Source organism: Malus domestica, chromosome 01 (assembly GCF_042453785.1).
Source record: "Malus domestica chromosome 01, GDT2T_hap1".
Taxonomy (NCBI): Eukaryota; Viridiplantae; Streptophyta; class Magnoliopsida; order Rosales; family Rosaceae; genus Malus; species Malus domestica.
In genome coordinates, this window is record NC_091661.1 from 12,590,149 (window position 1) to 12,606,456 (window position 16,308).

The window sequence follows — 16,308 nt, forward strand, 5'->3', positions numbered from 1 at the left end:
TGGGGAGTGTAGGAGAGGCAACAATGGATGTTTTACTTGTGGACAGATGGGTTATAAGGCTGCTCAATGCCCTTAGAGTCAACAGAGACCCTAGCAGCCTTCCTTTCCACCACCTGCACCTACCTAGTACGCTTCAGGATCTAGTGGTTACACTCAAACTGGACGAGGAGGTGCTTACCACTATCAGGGTGACGCCGCTCCCTACACCTTAGGACAGTAGCAGTATTCTCAGGATCCTCAGTATCATAGTGGGTACCCTTAGTACCAAGAAGGATCTATGTCTTACCAGCCTCATTCAGTCGGAGGATCTCAGTGGTATCAAGGGGGACAACCCCAGCAGGGAGAGATTGCTGCTAGTAGTGCAGGATCTTAGAGGCAATCGGGTCAGCAGAGGCAAGGACGTGGGATTCATGCCAACAGAGGTCGCAGTGGATGACAGCAGAGTCAGGGACGTATCCACATGTCACTGCAAGATGCCTAGAATAATCCAAATTTAATCATGGGTACGTTAAATATTCTTGGTCATTTTGCTAGAGTGTTGATTGATTGTGGTGCTACACATTTTGTTATTTCTCATACATTTGCTCAAGTGACACAACCTTATCCTACACCTCTAGGATATAATTTGGAATTTACTATGCCTAGAGGGGATAGCTGTTTTGTGGATTGGGTATATCCAGGATGTCTAGTGATAGTAGAGGGTATTATTATGCCGGCTAATCTTATGCCGTTGGATATTATGGATTTTGATGTGATTTTGGGCACTGATTGGTTGCACTATAATCGTGCCAAGATATATTGTTATGGGAAGACAGTCACATTTCATTGTCTTGGATTACTTGAAGTTACATTTGTAAGACAGCCTAGTGGGGTGAGGCATGGTATTATTTCAGCCATGAAAGCAAATAGATTGTTTTCGAACGGTTGTCAGGGATATTTGGCTCATGTGGTGTTAAATGATGATACTCCTAGTAGTGTAGAGGATGTTCATGTGGTCAGATATTTTCCGGATGTATTCCTTGAGGATCTACCTGGATTGCCGCCAGATAGAGAGTTGGAGTTTGTCATTGATCTGCTTCCAGGTACGAATCATATATCCTTGACTCCTTACAAAATGGCTCCTACTGAATTAAGAGAATTGAAAGTGTAGTTGCAAGAGTTAGTGGATAAAGGTTTTATTCAGCCTAGTACTTCACCTTGGGGAGCTCCAGTTTTATTTGTGAGGAAGAAAGATGGAACTTTGAGGCTGTGTATCGATTACAGGAAATTGAATAAGGTAACCATTAAAAACCATTATCCATTGCCTCGTATATATGATTTATTTGATCAACTCAGAGGTGCCTGCGTATTTTCTAAGATTGACTTGAGGTCAAGATACTACCAGCTGAAGATTCAAAATGAAGGTGTCCTTAAACCGCATTCAGGACTCGATATGGTCATTATGAGTTTCTTGTGATGCCATTCGGGTTGACTAATGCACCAGCAGCTTTTAAGGATTTTTCAGTGATTGCCTTGCCATTGTCGAGGTTGACTCGAAAGGACGTTAAGTTTGAGTGGGATAATAAATGTGAACAAAGTTTCCAGCAGTTGAAGTATTACCTCACTCATGCACCTGTTCTAGCACTTCCAGATGATAGCGGTAATTATGAGGTCTATAGTGATGCTTCTCTAAGTGGCTTGGGTTGTGTATTGATGCAACATGGTAAGGTAATTACTTATGCATCGAGACAGTTGAAACCTCATGAGAAGAATTACCCTACACATGATTTAGAGTTAGCGGCTATCATCTTTGCTTTGAAGATTTAGAGACATTATCTTTATGGTGAGAAATGTAAGATCTTCATGGATCATAAAAGTCTCCAGTATCTATTTACTCAGAGAGATCTTAATCTTCGTCAGCGGAGATGGATTGAGTTACTTAGTGACTATGATTGCACAATTGAGTATCTTCCTGGTCGTGCAAATGCAATGGCGGATGCACTTAGTAGAAAGACTCCAGCCAGACTCAATGCCATCTATGATTGTCATGTTCCTCTTTTAGAAGATTTCAGATCTATTGGAATGGAGCTAGTAGTGAAAGATCGAGAAGAAGCCTTGCTTGCTAATTTTCAGGTTAGGCCAGTTTTAATTGATCATGTGCATGAGGCTCAAATGATTGATGAGGAGACCCAGGAAATAATTCAAGCAAGGAACCAAGGCAAAAAGAAAGATTTCGAGATTTGAGAAACTGATGGCGTGCTTATGTAGGAAAGCAGAATGTATGTGCCGAATAATACAAAGTTAAAGAAAGAAATTTTGGATGAAGAACATATCTCAGCATATGCGATGCATCCATGAGCTACTAAGATGTATCATACCATTAGACCATTTTACTATTGGCCAGGTATGAAAAGACAAATTGCCGAGTATGTGAGTAGGTGTGCCATTTGCCAACAGGTTAAAGCTGAAAGAAAGAAGCCGTTTGGGTTGATGCAGCCACTTCCCATTCCACAATGGAAATGCGAAAATATTACTATGGATTTTCTGTATAAGCTTCCTCGTACCTAGAATGGTTATGACGGCATTTGGGTGGTATTTGATCGACTTACGAAGTCAGCGCATTTTATTCCAGTGAGGGAGAAGTATTCGTTAAGCCGATTAGCTAAGTTATTTATATCACAGATTGTGAAGTATCATGGTATGCCAGTTAATATTATCTCGGATCGGGATCCTAGATTTACTTCCAAGTTCTGGATAGCATTCTAGGAAGCACTTGGTATGAGATTACTTTATAGTACGGCATATCATCCTCAGACAGATGGACAATCTGAGAGGACCATTTAGACATTAGATGATATGTTGAGATCTTCAGTGCTACAGTTTGGAGATAGTTGGCATGATTGTTTGGATTTAATAGAGTTCACCTACAACAACAGTTATCATTCGAGTATTGGTATGACACCATTTGAGGCATTTTATGGGAAATCTTGTCGTACGCCCCTATGTTGGTTAGAGGTTGGTGAAAGAGTTTTAGTGGGCCCTGAGATTGTGGATGTCACTACTCAAAATGTTCAGGTAATTAAGTCTAATTTGAAAGCGGCCCAAGATCGACAAAAGAGCTTAGCAGACAAGCATGACACTGATCAGAAGTATGATGTAGGTGATTGGATATTTCTGAAGCTATCACCTTGGAAAGGTGTTGTACGATTTGGAAAGAAAGGAAAGTTGAGTCCTAGGTACATTGGGCCATATATGATCATTAAGCAAGTTGATGAGGTTGCTTACAGGCTTGAGTTGCCTCCAGAGTTGTCAAAGGTGCACGATATATTTCATGTTTCGATGCTTCGACATTATGTTTCAGATCTTTCACATGTGATTCCTCCTCAACCTTTGGAAATTAATTCGGATTTGACTTATGATGAGGAACCAGTGACTTTGTTGGATTGGAAGGATAAAGAACTGAGGAACAAGATAGTTCGTTTGGTAAAAGTGTTATGGAGAAATCATTCAGTGGAAGAAGCTACTTGGGAGACAAAGGATCGGATGAGAGAGATGTATCCACGATTGTTTTATGATTATTAGTGGATGTATTTGTGATGTATAATTTCGAGGACGAAATTTTGTATGGTGGGGAGACTGTCACAACCTGTCCCAAATATATATTTATCGATGGCGTGAATTGACGAAAATACCCTTGAACGTTAGTTGTGTAATGTGGTTTAAGGGTAGCTTTGGGTTAATATTCTTAAAATCCTAATTGTTTGGAACCAATTAGGATTAACTTATGTTCCTTTTGGTGGTTGACCAATCCTATGCCACACACACACACACACACTCTCTCTCTCTTCTCTCCCTCGTGTCCTCTTACCCCTCTCAGACTCTCACTCTCTCTCTTCCCTCTTATGTACGGACAAGGGCAAGAACACCCAAAACCTTGCATATCGAGGTTGAAAATGGTACCATTATGTTCCTAAGGTCCTCGCGAGTTCAAAGGTACCAAATATAAGTAAGGTTACCTTCGATTTCACGTGGAACCACAAAGTTCGATTCCATGCACTGTTCATGCAACTTTTATTCTTCAATTTTCAGGGAATTCTAAGCACATAAAAGGCTTAAGGAGGTCCTCACGAGCCTTGGGGTAGTTCGTTGGAAGAGTTTGGAAGTCGAAGGGCCGAGATCGAAGCTTTTCAAGTTGACCGGATTATCGAGCTTCCTCAGGTAGATTCTAGTGGAATTCAAGGCTTAAAAGTAGTATAACGTGATTCTACATGTTATTAGCTTCATTTTGGTACCAATTGCAGGAAAATTGGTGAAGAAATGAAGGAGAATAGTGAGTTTGAAGTTTTCCCAGTTTCCGACGCCGGCGACGGTCACTGGAGCTGAAGGTAGGAGGTGAAGGAATATTTCGTCAAGTATGACAGAATATTCTCACGCCGTCAGTCAAATGTGACAGATTCTGTTAGGTTTAACGAAATATTCCCTAACGGTGGTTAGGGAATCTGTCAGGTTTGGGCCGCACGTGGGGGCGCGTTTTGCCGTGCCCTTGCCGGCGCGTGGCCGCACGTGGAAGGTCCAAAAATATTTCTAAAAATATGGGGATGATCCTGAGGTTAACTTTGAATTCAGTCGTATAGATCATAGTAGTGACTCCGGCTAGATTGAGTTTGAGCTATGAATTCAGCCGTACAGACTTCCATAGGAGTTCCGGCTAACATATCATAATTCTATGAAATTATTCTTACATGAATTGTTGACTCTATTATATCTTGGCATGGCATTTATACCTATGAATATGATTATGTGAAGCATGAACTGAATTGATATGGTTTCAGATATATATATGTATATGCTTATATCTTGATTCTGGGAAAATTATACATGTTTTACAACGAGGGGTTAGTATATTGATAAATGAAATGATTTTGTAAAACATTTGTTTTTGCCCACTCACGTTTTCTGTTTTACGCCCCTCCAGGTTTTAAGTAAGTTGTTGTTGGTGGCTCGAGGACGTCGGCTGTTCTGACTATCCTATATTATAGTAGGACATTCCTGGTACTGTGTAACTAGTACTTGTCCTACTGGACTGCACCTAGACTTATTATGCTCTGATTAGGAGAGTTTACGGTTGTAACTAACTCCTATCACTTCTTATTAGTAGTGTACTCTCTAAATGTGATTTTTAATTATTTGTATATTTGCTATCTTTATCGCTTCCGCACTGTGCACATGGCCACGTCACTCTTACGTGATGGCCAACATGGCTTGGCCTCGGTCGGGGTGTGTCAATCCCTGTTTAAGGTATGTAGGCAGTCTAACGAGACGTTAGATGCAGCCATACAATAAATGAGATTAAATAATCGAGACAATAGCCTTGTTTAGGGAATTGAGTAATGTGAGGGACATTGGTGGAAAATGTGAGGTTTAACCTTATGAGTTGGTGGTTAAATGTTGGTCATAAATCAATGTGTGAAGAATCAAGAATTTGAAGTAAGGAAATGTAAGTAATCATAGTTAATTAAACTAGTGTCTACTTGGGCTTATCACTGATAATTATTCCCGAAAATAAATAGTTCGGGGAGTGGGGTGTTACAGATTATGCATATTTTGCCATATTATATATATATATGTAAATAATTGAAAATGCTTTGACATGGTTGAGTATTAGATTGCATTATGGTATATCCATATGTATATTACTTGCACATAATTATTGTGAACGCTTTGAAGTGCAAAGGTGAACGCAGGAGACCTAGGTAAGTTCAGGTGAGTTTATGGTATTAGTTGAAATGATGAAGTTATGGCATGACTACATGTATGTTTTAGGCAACTCCGACCTTGTCATACAGGTTGCAATGATAGGCAACTCCGACACTATCATACAGGTTGTCCATGAGCTGTACATGTTATAATAGATGCAGTTAGAGCTCATTATCCTACACCTCGGTGTTAGTGCTCTGCTCGTGGCCAGGGCCTAGCCTTCACGTGATCGTTCACCTCATGCACCACAAGCTCACCTTGGATACAAGGTAGGTGCCAACCTGTCGTACAGATCACATTAGGTGGTTCTGACTCGTAGGTGACTTACGATACTTCGCACAACTTTCACGTGATCGTAGCACTTAAGCGTATTTATTTACACACAACCTATCATACAGACCACTTTGGGTGGTTTTGACTCGCGTGCAGGGATATGTGATGAGCTATGGGTTCAGCTGTATAGGCTACAAAAGGTGGATCCGGCTAACATATTACAGGGATATGTGATGAAATTTGGATAAGTCGTACAGGTCACTATAGGTGACTTCAACTTATGTGCTAGCATTGATTGATGAGATATGGATAGGTCGTACAAGTCACTATAGGTGATTCTGACTTGTGTACTAGTATGGATTAGTAAGCATATGATTATTTATATTGCTAATAAGATGTTGGGTAGTGGTATACTTCTGGATTTACCGTTAGTATACACTTGATTTCATACTTCTACGTAGTATAATTTTCTGGAGACTATACAGGTTTTACGGTGAGGGGTTACTACCTTTGATAATTGAAATGATTTTGAAAATCTTTGTTTAACCAGTCACACTTTCTATTTTGCACCCCTCCATGTTCTAGTAGCAAAGTTCCGTATCGACGAAGACTTGTGGCACTCCCAGTTCAGGTGGCTCCTTATGATTGTATAATTATTATCTTACCTCACTATATTTTTCTTATGCTCTGTATCACGAGTGTAATAGGTCCATACCCCCTCACCGCGCACTTGTGTATATATGCACTTTTAGTTTTAAATTTATTCACATTTTACACATTATCACACTTTATGGCTTCGTCACCTTCCAGGTGTTGGCCAGCACATCTCGATTTGAAGTCCTATTGGATATTCCAGGTCGGGATGTGTCATTTTAGGTATCAAATTCATCGAATTTAAGACATTCCATGTAAGTAGAGAGAATATCACTACATTGTAGTACTAGTGACACAATTTTATCATATTTTTTACCATATATGTGTGATGCGATGTATATAGTCAAAAACTAAATGGGAATACAATTAATTATTGGTGTGACATGTACACATCACTTGTCATAGTATATAGTATTAATTGGTGGTCCAAAAATGCATATGACTAGCATTCTTGGAGTTCTTTTTTTTGGAAAACTTTTTGTAGTTTTTAACATACATAGATTTCATATTTTAGACATCACATTTCAAGAATTAACTGCATTTAATAAGTAATTTTTAAAATATTATTTCATAATGTGATTTATTGTTTTGTTTTAGGTCCTACCCCATTTAGTAAGTGTATTTTAAGAGATTATTTATTCCAATTAAATTCGAGCTGCATTTCACAAAATAAGAATTCTAACCTCATTTAGTAGGTAGTTTTATAAGATATTATTGTTGGCAAGTGTGGAAGGATAAGAATTCTTTGCTTTTTAGGCAGGTTATTCCTCATCCTGTCAAGACTATTTCCATATCGGCAAGTGTGGATCTAGACTTTTTTCAACTGTAATAGGAAAAGTATGAAGCTTAATTTGTCCTCGGTACCTAAGTTAATCAAATGGAAGCCACCTGATCCTAACTTCCTATAATTAAACTTTGATGGAGTGCAGGGCTGTCTATGAGATTTTAAGGTCCTGTGACAAACTTATAAAAGGGCTCCTCCATAAGATAGTTTTAAAAAATAGGGTAGGACAATGTATTGATGCTAGAAAGGAATCACCTAAATCAAAACAAAGTATAGCACTCACTGATTGCAAGTTTTAAAATGTCATTAATAATAAGTAAAAAGAGTTATAAGCGCAGTTCAATCTTAAACAACCAAACTAGAAAGAAAAATTTTAAAACTTTAACTTTAAAGTTTCTTTTGAATATATAACATTATTATATAATAAAATTGAAAAAAAAAATACCCTTTTAAGATGTTATTATTGACACTCAAAAATCTCAATGTACTCCAAATTTTATATTTAGAAAGGAAAAATTACATTTATAAGGAGTGTACGATAAAATATTTTAAAGTATATATATATATTAGATGATAAAATTTTGGGAACCCTTCAAATTTAAGGTCTTGTGCGACTACACATTTCGCTCCCCCTCAACGCACCCTCTGATGAAGCAGGAAGTTTTGTTTTTAGGGATGACCAGGGAAGGACGACAATCTCAGGAGACAAGCTTTGCAGCAGACACTATGCAAGCTTTGATGAAGTGTTGGTTGGCATCTTCTTTCAAGAGTATTAAGTGGAAGCATATTTACCGGAGACAACTTTGCAGCAAATGATATGGCTACGATTGGTCTTTCTTTAAACAATAATTCTATTCTTACCACATTATTATACCACAATCTTTTACCACATTATGTGGCGGCTGAGTTGGCATGCCACCTCACTTAATTACAGCATACTTGGATTTCCATATAAATTTTATTAATTTTAATTAGTTTTTGTTCAGAAACATATATTAGATTGAATTAAAACACATCAATTTTCATTTTCTTGCATCCCTCGTCCAGTCGTCCTCAAATACTCTTTTCATCATCCCAATCTCCTCCTCCCTCCTTAAAGTTCCTCTAATTGTCTTGTGCTTCTTCATCCTCCTTCCTCCTCTTTTCCAGAACAAATAGAAAGAACATTAAAAAAAAAAACAAAAGGCCAATTGCGAAAGGAAAAAAACAAGCATAATTAATTTCAATAATTGGCCAGCAACTGCAGTATAAATCTGAGGAATTTTCAAGAACAGTGACCCCATAACCTTCAATCTGATGGAAAACTTGTTCCTTTTTACTCCTCCATCAAATTTTTAAAGATGCATATAAAGTCATTGACACATCCCGACTGAGATCAAGGCATGCTGGCCGTCACGTGAGAGTGACGTAGCCATGTGCACAGTACGGAAGCGAAAAAGATAAAAAATATACGAATAATCAAAATCTAAATTACTAGAGTGCACTACTAAACAGGAAGTCATAGGAGTTAGTTACAAAAGTACACACTCCTAATCAGAGCATGAAAAGTCTAGGTGCAGTCCAGTAGGACAAGTACTAGTTATACAGTACCAGGAATGTCCTACTATTATTTAAATAGGTCAGAACTGCCGACGTCTTCAAGCCACCAATAGCAAGCTTACTTAAAACCTGGAGGGGCGCAAAACAGAAAACGTGAGTGGGCTAAAACAAATTTTTTACAAAACCATTTCATTTATCAACATACTAACCCCTCGCTATAAAACATGTATAATTTTTCCCAGAATCAAGGTATAAGCATATACATAATATATATATATATATATGTATAAATCATATCAATTCAATTCATACTTCACATAATCATATTCAGATAAGAATAAATTCATAGAAATATGATATGTTAGTCGGAACCCCTAAGGTAGTCTGTACGGCTGATTTCATAGCTCAAAGTTACTCTAGCCGGAGTTACTATAATGACCTATACGGCAACATACTGAACATAAGTTGGAACCACTAAAAAGGGGTATGTACGACAAGATTGGGTGTAATATAATTATGCTCAATTTTACTCTCTCATAATAGCCGAGCGATAAATCGCTAATCACCTACGAGTTGGAACCATAAATAAGGTTTGTACAACAAGATTGTGCACTTAAGTTGGATCCAATATGAGCATATAGTGCTGGAGGTGATGTAAATAAATAGGCCTGTAGTTCATATCTTTGGCTAAATCATAATCACCCTAGGTGCAGTTTTATGAGCTCAACATTATTCAATCACATATCACATCATCGATGATTCACATAACCAAACATAACTTACCTGAACTTACCTGTGCCTCCACAACACCACATTTATATATATATATATATATATGCAACCATGAAATGCATATTCAAAATATAAAAGCATTTGGCATATTATTTCAAGGCATACTTTCCTTAAAAATGCATTTCTGGGAAATATATCAAGTATATAAATATATACTAAAAACAAAAGCCCACTCACTGGTATGTCGACGGGTCGTAACCCCCGAGTCACCCGTGGATACGCTCATCCTCGGGAGAAGTCTCACTTATATGTGAATTAACTATAAAAACGTTACTTTAAAGCACATAGGAAAAACTAGCTAATAACTTCTCATACATTGCTCAAAATGGGTATATGAATACACCACAGTGACCTACACAACCTCAGGATCATCCCCATATTTTTAGAAATTTTTTTGGAAGTCTCACGCACCCCCACGCGTCGACAATGGCATGGCCAGATGTGCTCCCCACGCGCGGCCATGTGCTAGGCACATTGACGGCGTCAGTTAACGCCGTCAGGAATATTTTGGGAATATTCCATTAACTTCTAACTGTTACTATTAAATCTAACTAACAGCGTGAGAATATTCCATCATACTTGACGGAATATTCCTTCATCTCCTACCTCCAGCTCCGGCAACCATTGCCTGTTGGAAATATGCCCTGAAAGTCAATCTTTGGAAGAAACCTTTCAGGACAAATGAATGGGTATATAGATGACTCTTATACATCAAATGGCAAAGATACTAATTAGGACTATCTCAATGAATGATATATGTCCTAAATAGTGAATCCATGGACAATGGATCGGTTGAAGAAGTAATCTAATGATGTTAGACTACAGAGACCTTCTTCACATAACCATCATGTCCAAAAGGTTCCTGGTCATAGGATTGTCGGAGGGAAACTGACAATGCATAGACCGGTACATACTATGTCCGCTTCAATTGGAAGGATGGAAAGTCTCATCCTATTCGTGTAGTGACACTAAGACAAGTATGTAGGCGCTCATTAAGGGAATGAGTTCACTGAACACAATCGAACAAGAGTACTTGCATGGAGGTCTACTCACATGTCAAGCAAGTAACTCTTATGGTTGGAATAATGTAAGTAGTCCTTTGACCTGAGGCCTCGTCGTTGTCTTGTGGTTAAGTACTTGATCTTTGATTATGTCAAAGTCACCCCATTCGCGGGTGTCCACGGCATAGTTGGGGTTAAGCCACTTACTCATGAAGGCAAGTGAATGCGCAACAAGGAATCTCTAATCTTCGTTAAGAGAGGAAGAATACTCTAAGATATGATTCTGGAATCTTCGGCCGAAGTATCGAGCATAATAAAGGAAAGCGTTCCTATACGACTCAATTGAATCATATAAGAAGGAATAATCACATTAGGGGTTTGACATAATATATCCATACCCTAATGATGTGATTGAGAGTATTGTTTTAGAGAAGGATCGAATTACATTGTAATTCCAACTGAATAGGTTCTCCGAACAAATTCTATATTAGCTTGGGTAGCCATGATATATGGTTAGATGTCACTCATGGCTTGTGCGTTCTTCTAGATGATTAAATGTAATAGTCAAAGAAGAAGGTGAATTAAAAGGAAGTTTTAATTCACTAAGTGATTGGATTAAATATAATCAATTGGATTGGTGCCAATCACCTCACTGCCTTGCTAATTAGAACCTAAAATGATTGTACACCGATACACTCTTGTAGTGATACCACTAATGGATGATGGGAATAATTAATTAGATTAATTAAGTGTTGTGATTAATTAGAAAGTATAATGAAATCATAAAAGCGATATAAGATCGTTTTGGGCTTAAAGAAACGTTCGGGTTTAATTGAGCCCATTGGGCCTAGACCCATTGGGTTTTTATTCAAGCATAGGATGACTTGAAATAATAAAAGCCCAAAGCCCAAACCAAACACTAAAGGCTGGCCACTTAAAGGGAAATGGAGAGAGTGGAAGTCAAGTTGTTGACTAGGTTTCTTTTTGTCTATATAAGGAACTTTATAGAGATAATTTTCAATAGGGTTTTTGTGTGTTAAAACAACAAAAGAGTGATACGAGCATATTTATGCGACTTAGTATGTTTGTTTTCGTGCATTTATGTTCTTAGTTCTTAGTTATGTTAGTAGTTTAAGCCATTTTTGTGTGTTTGTAGGTTCTATGGGCCAAGGATGCAAGAAGATGCATTTTGGAGCACTTTGGAGCATTTTTGGGCCAAGATTGGATGGTGCAAACATGGAGACATGAGGATGGACGAATTTGATGATTCAATGGGCTAGAAATCTACATGTGTGTGTGCAAAGTGTTGGCCTACAACTTCAAACATCATAGCTGCCATGTGATGGCAGAAAATGTGTTTATTGCTAGCTAAATGGATGAAGAACATGCATGTGCAAGTATAAACACCACATGGGCAGCAAGAAGGAAAGAAAACAGCAACACACACACCACATGGGCAGCAAGGAATCAGAAATTAAAGCATGGAAGAGTGGGAAGTGATGATGACAACACAAACACACACACACGGCAATGGAATGGAGTTGGCAGATTTCTACAACTTTGATCAGCTGACTTTGGGAGCAAATTGCGAACAGCTCAGAATGAATTAGAGAATGAGCCTTATATGCTTGGAAAGCTACAGATGTCTATTTTCTAGAACATTTCGCGGATTGTTAATATCATTTTTCTAGAAGAAGTTATAGGCATTTGAGTAAGGGAAGGTCTAGCTGACGACAACTTGCAGATTGGAATTGAAAGCAAACAAAAGAAAAGAAATAAAACAAGGGGAGTGAATGGACAGCAGAAAAGCAAGGAAATTGGACCACTATGAAGTGGATTTCTTGTTGGTCTCCCACTTATAGCTTTGGGTGGCTTTGGTATGATTATTTCTAGGTGGAAAGAGCACAAAGACAGCACACACACACAAGGAAAAAAGCTGGCAGCATCTTCCTTCATTGCCGTGGGTTTTTTTTCCCTTGTCCATTACCTTGCAATTGCTTGACATTTCCAACCTCTATATAAGCACCATTCAGCCTTCAAGGATGAGACAGCCATTCATACACATTTCCATTAGTTCCAAGGCTTGCAAAGAAGGAGGAGTGCTTGGAGTTGTGCTAGCCATTCCATTGGAGTTGTTGGAGCATTCTAGGTGTCTTCTACTTTGTTTCTCTATGTTTAATATCAATTGTTTTTGTTTAATTGCAAGTATGAGGAACTAAACCCTTACTTAGCTAGGGTGAAGTTCGAAGCCATGAACATGTTTGAGATATGAATTGATTTCTTCCAATTGTGATTTAATAAGTTGTGAATGCAATTCAATTAACTACTTTCTTCAAAACTAATTCTTGTATGTTGATTAAGGATGCATACTTAGTTTTCATGCATGAATTTGATGCTAGGATATAAATGAGTTTCACCTAATCGTTACAAGTTTATATTCATTGGTAGTGAAGGTTGCTAGTCACAATCGCGTTAATTGAATTCTTGGCAAACGTATCATGCATTCATAGTTACGAATGCCTCGTTAACACTTATGATTTTCATAGAACGTAATGATCTTTAATTGTATCTCTATTATGCATTCATGTAGAGGACTTTTGGAGAATAATTTGGATTGTCGTATGCATTCATCCAATTCAATAAATCAAGGAAAATCTGAGAATTAATTAGTGCATCACGGTTAATCTGGGGTGTTGAGTTTCATAATCTATTGAAAAGCAATTGGAAATCAATTCATGTACAAGTGTGTCATGTGTGAAGAATGGATCTCTAGCTAATCCATCAACCATCTATTTAGTTTTACTTTTTGTTGTTATCTCAATCTCATCCAAACCAATACCTCCCATTTACTTTCTTGTATCGAAGTGTGTTTAAGTTTGTTTAGTTTGTGCCTTAAAGTGTTTTGAACTCTTTGAGTCTAGTTTAGTGTTTTAAAACCTACTTTTGTGTTTTTAAGTTTCTTCTTATATTCTTGAGTCTTATATTTGTTGATTAGCATCCCTAGTTAATCCCCGGTCTAGAACGATCCCTACTTGCATCATTACTACAATTGTCATCAATAGGGTTTAATTTGTGTGTCAAGTAATTCTCACATCAAATTTTGGCGCCGTTGCCGGGGATTAGCAAATTGCTAATCCCTTGTGTTTTTGCCGTGTGTTTTTAGTGTAATTTACCTAGTTTCTTATTTTGTTTTGTTTTCTTGGTTTAGGTACTAATGCATGACGCGGAGTTCTCAAACTGTGCATATCTTGGACTTTAACAACGATTTTGAACGTGATTTGAGAAGAAAGAGGAGGCATCCCGAACCTAGTGAACCTAGTTCAAGTTCAGAGGCCGAATCTGAGTTTGAAGAAGAGAAAGAAGAAGTTATGGCAGCGGACAATCGGACCATTAAAGAGCTTTCGGCCTCGGGGTTGACCAATGCCGCACCATTATGCATTCAATACCCCGCGGCTGCCCAAGGCAAGACCGATGAATTCGAGTTGAAGTCAAGCTTGTTGCACCACATTCCGAAATACCATGGGCTTTCCATGGAAGAGCCAAACAAGCATCTCAAGGAATTCGAGGTTGTTTGTTCGAGCATGACACCCATAAATGTCGACGGGAACATTCTGATGATGAAGGCTTTTCCATTCTCACTTTTGGAAAAGGCGAAGGATTGGCTTTACGAGTTAGCACCCGGAACGGTTACATCTTGGGATAGTATGAAAAGAGCTTTCTTGGAGAAGTTTTTCCCAACTTCAAGAGTCATTCTCTTGAGGAAACGGATTAGTGGCATCCAACAAAATCAAGGTGAATCGTTTCCTTCTTATTATGAACGTTTTAAATCACTTGTTGCTTCTTGTCCACAACATCAAATGAAGGAGGAGCTGCTCATTCAATACTTCTACGAAGGACTCCTTCCCATGGAACGCCAAATGCTTGATGCCTCGGCGGGAGGTGCGCTGGTGGATAAAACTCCGGGGGCTGCAAAAGTTCTAATTGCCAACCGAGCACATAATGCACAACAATACGAAGGTGTTGGACAAAGAGACCACCCACGGCCACAAGTGAATGAGGTAAGTTCTATGCCCGAAATTCAATCCCAATTAGCTAACCTTACTTCTATTGTTTCTCAGTTGGCCGAGGGAATGAAGATTCATGGACCAAGTGTGTGTGGCGTGTGCTCTATGCAAGGACATGCAAATGATCAATGCCCTCAATTGATTGAGAATGGGGGTTGGGAATCTGCCAATGCCGTGGGTTTTGGGAACCAAAATCAACCACGCCATGATCCATACTCTAATACCTACAATCCGGGGTGGAGAGACCATCCAAATTTCAAATGGCGGGATCCTCAACAACCCCAACAACAAGGAGGATTTAGGCAGCAACCACCGGGCTTTTATACAAAGCCATTCGTCCCCAATCAAAACCAAGTGCAATCTGCCCCAACAACCTCAGGTATGTCTTTGGATAATGATCACATTGTTAAGTTACTTACTACTTTGACGCAGGAAGTACAAACTCAAAATAAGGAGAGACAAATCCAAGACAAACGGGTGGACAATTTGGAGAAGCAAATGGGTCAAATTGCAGAATTTATGGGGCAAATTAGAGAACAAGGCAGATTGCCTAGTTCAACCGTTATGAACCCGAAGGGAGGATTTGAAACCGCTAAGGCCATCATGTTAAAAAGTGGTAAACAGGTTGGAACGGACTCAAATACATCCAAATCAAGTCAAGACGAGGAGGACAAGTTGCTGCAAGAAGAAGCACAGGGAGAAAAGCCCAAGGCCAAGGATGACCAAACCTTGCCGAATTCATCTAGTCCTCCTAAACCATCCCAAACCACCAAGGTAAGTCCCAATTCAACTTTTTCTAGTTCTATTCCACTAAATGTGCCCTTTCCTGGCAGGTTTAGGCAATCAAAGAAGGAAGAAGCTGAGAAGGACATTCTAGAGACCTTTCGGAAAGTTCAAGTCAATATCCCGCTCCTTGATGCGATTAAGCAAGTCCCGAGGTATGCTAAGTTTTTAAAAGAACTTTGTACAACAAGGAGAAGGATTTCGAACAAAGAGGTGGTTCAAGTAAGTGAAAATGTCTCTGCCGTGTTACAAAGGAAATTACCCCCTAAATGCAAAGATCCGGGTAGTTTTACAATTCCGTGCGTTATTGGTAATACTAAGTTTGAACAATGCATGTTAGACTTAGGGGCTTCAATTAATGTTATGCCATACTCTATTTATGCATCTATGAACTTAGGTGAGCTTAAAAATGATGGTGTGATAATTTAATTAGCCGATCGTTCTAATGCATATCCAAAGGGTGTTTTGGAAGATGTTTTGGTGCAGGTTGGTGACTTGATTTTTCCAGCGGATTTCTACGTGCTTGACATGGAAGATTCACCCCATTCCACCCCATTGCCGATTCTATTAGGGAGGCCCTTCATGAAAACAGCCCGCACCAAGATAGATGTGTTTAAAGGAACTTTAACGATGGAATTTGATGGGGAAGTCATTGATTTCAATCTTTCTGAAAGTATTAAAT

General features: G+C 38.7%; 2 protein-coding genes across 2 annotated transcripts; both read left to right on the forward strand.

The window, feature by feature from the left end:
- Positions 1 to 709: 709 nt before the first annotated feature.
- Positions 710 to 4,362, forward strand: LOC139196418 (uncharacterized). Its single transcript, XM_070822326.1, has 5 exons — positions 710 to 1,082; positions 1,484 to 1,707; positions 1,807 to 2,112; positions 3,055 to 3,533; positions 4,281 to 4,362. The coding sequence occupies exons 1-5, from the start codon at positions 710 to 712 to the stop codon at positions 4,360 to 4,362; spliced, it is 1,464 nt and encodes a 487-aa protein (XP_070678427.1).
- An 8,391-nt stretch (positions 4,363 to 12,753) lies between these two features.
- Positions 12,754 to 16,058, forward strand: LOC139196794 (uncharacterized). Its single transcript, XM_070823137.1, has 2 exons — positions 12,754 to 12,928; positions 13,988 to 16,058. Exon 2 carries the CDS (start codon positions 13,998 to 14,000, stop codon positions 16,053 to 16,055), a length of 2,058 nt encoding a protein of 685 aa, XP_070679238.1. The 5' UTR covers positions 12,754 to 12,928; positions 13,988 to 13,997; the 3' UTR covers positions 16,056 to 16,058.
- Positions 16,059 to 16,308: the final 250 nt, after the last annotated feature.

Coding starts and splice junctions, on each gene's coding strand:
- LOC139196418 (XM_070822326.1), top strand. CDS start 710: ATGCCGGCTAATCTTATGCCGTTGGATATTATGGATTTTGATGTGATT. Junction 1,708..1,806: donor TATTGATGCAACATGGTAAG/GTAATTACTTAT, acceptor TTGAAGATTTAG/AGACATTATCTTTATGGTGA. Junction 2,113..3,054: donor CCTTGCTTGCTAATTTTCAG/GTTAGGCCAGTT, acceptor CAAAATGTTCAG/GTAATTAAGTCTAATTTGAA.
- LOC139196794 (XM_070823137.1), top strand. CDS start 13,998: ATGACGCGGAGTTCTCAAACTGTGCATATCTTGGACTTTAACAACGAT.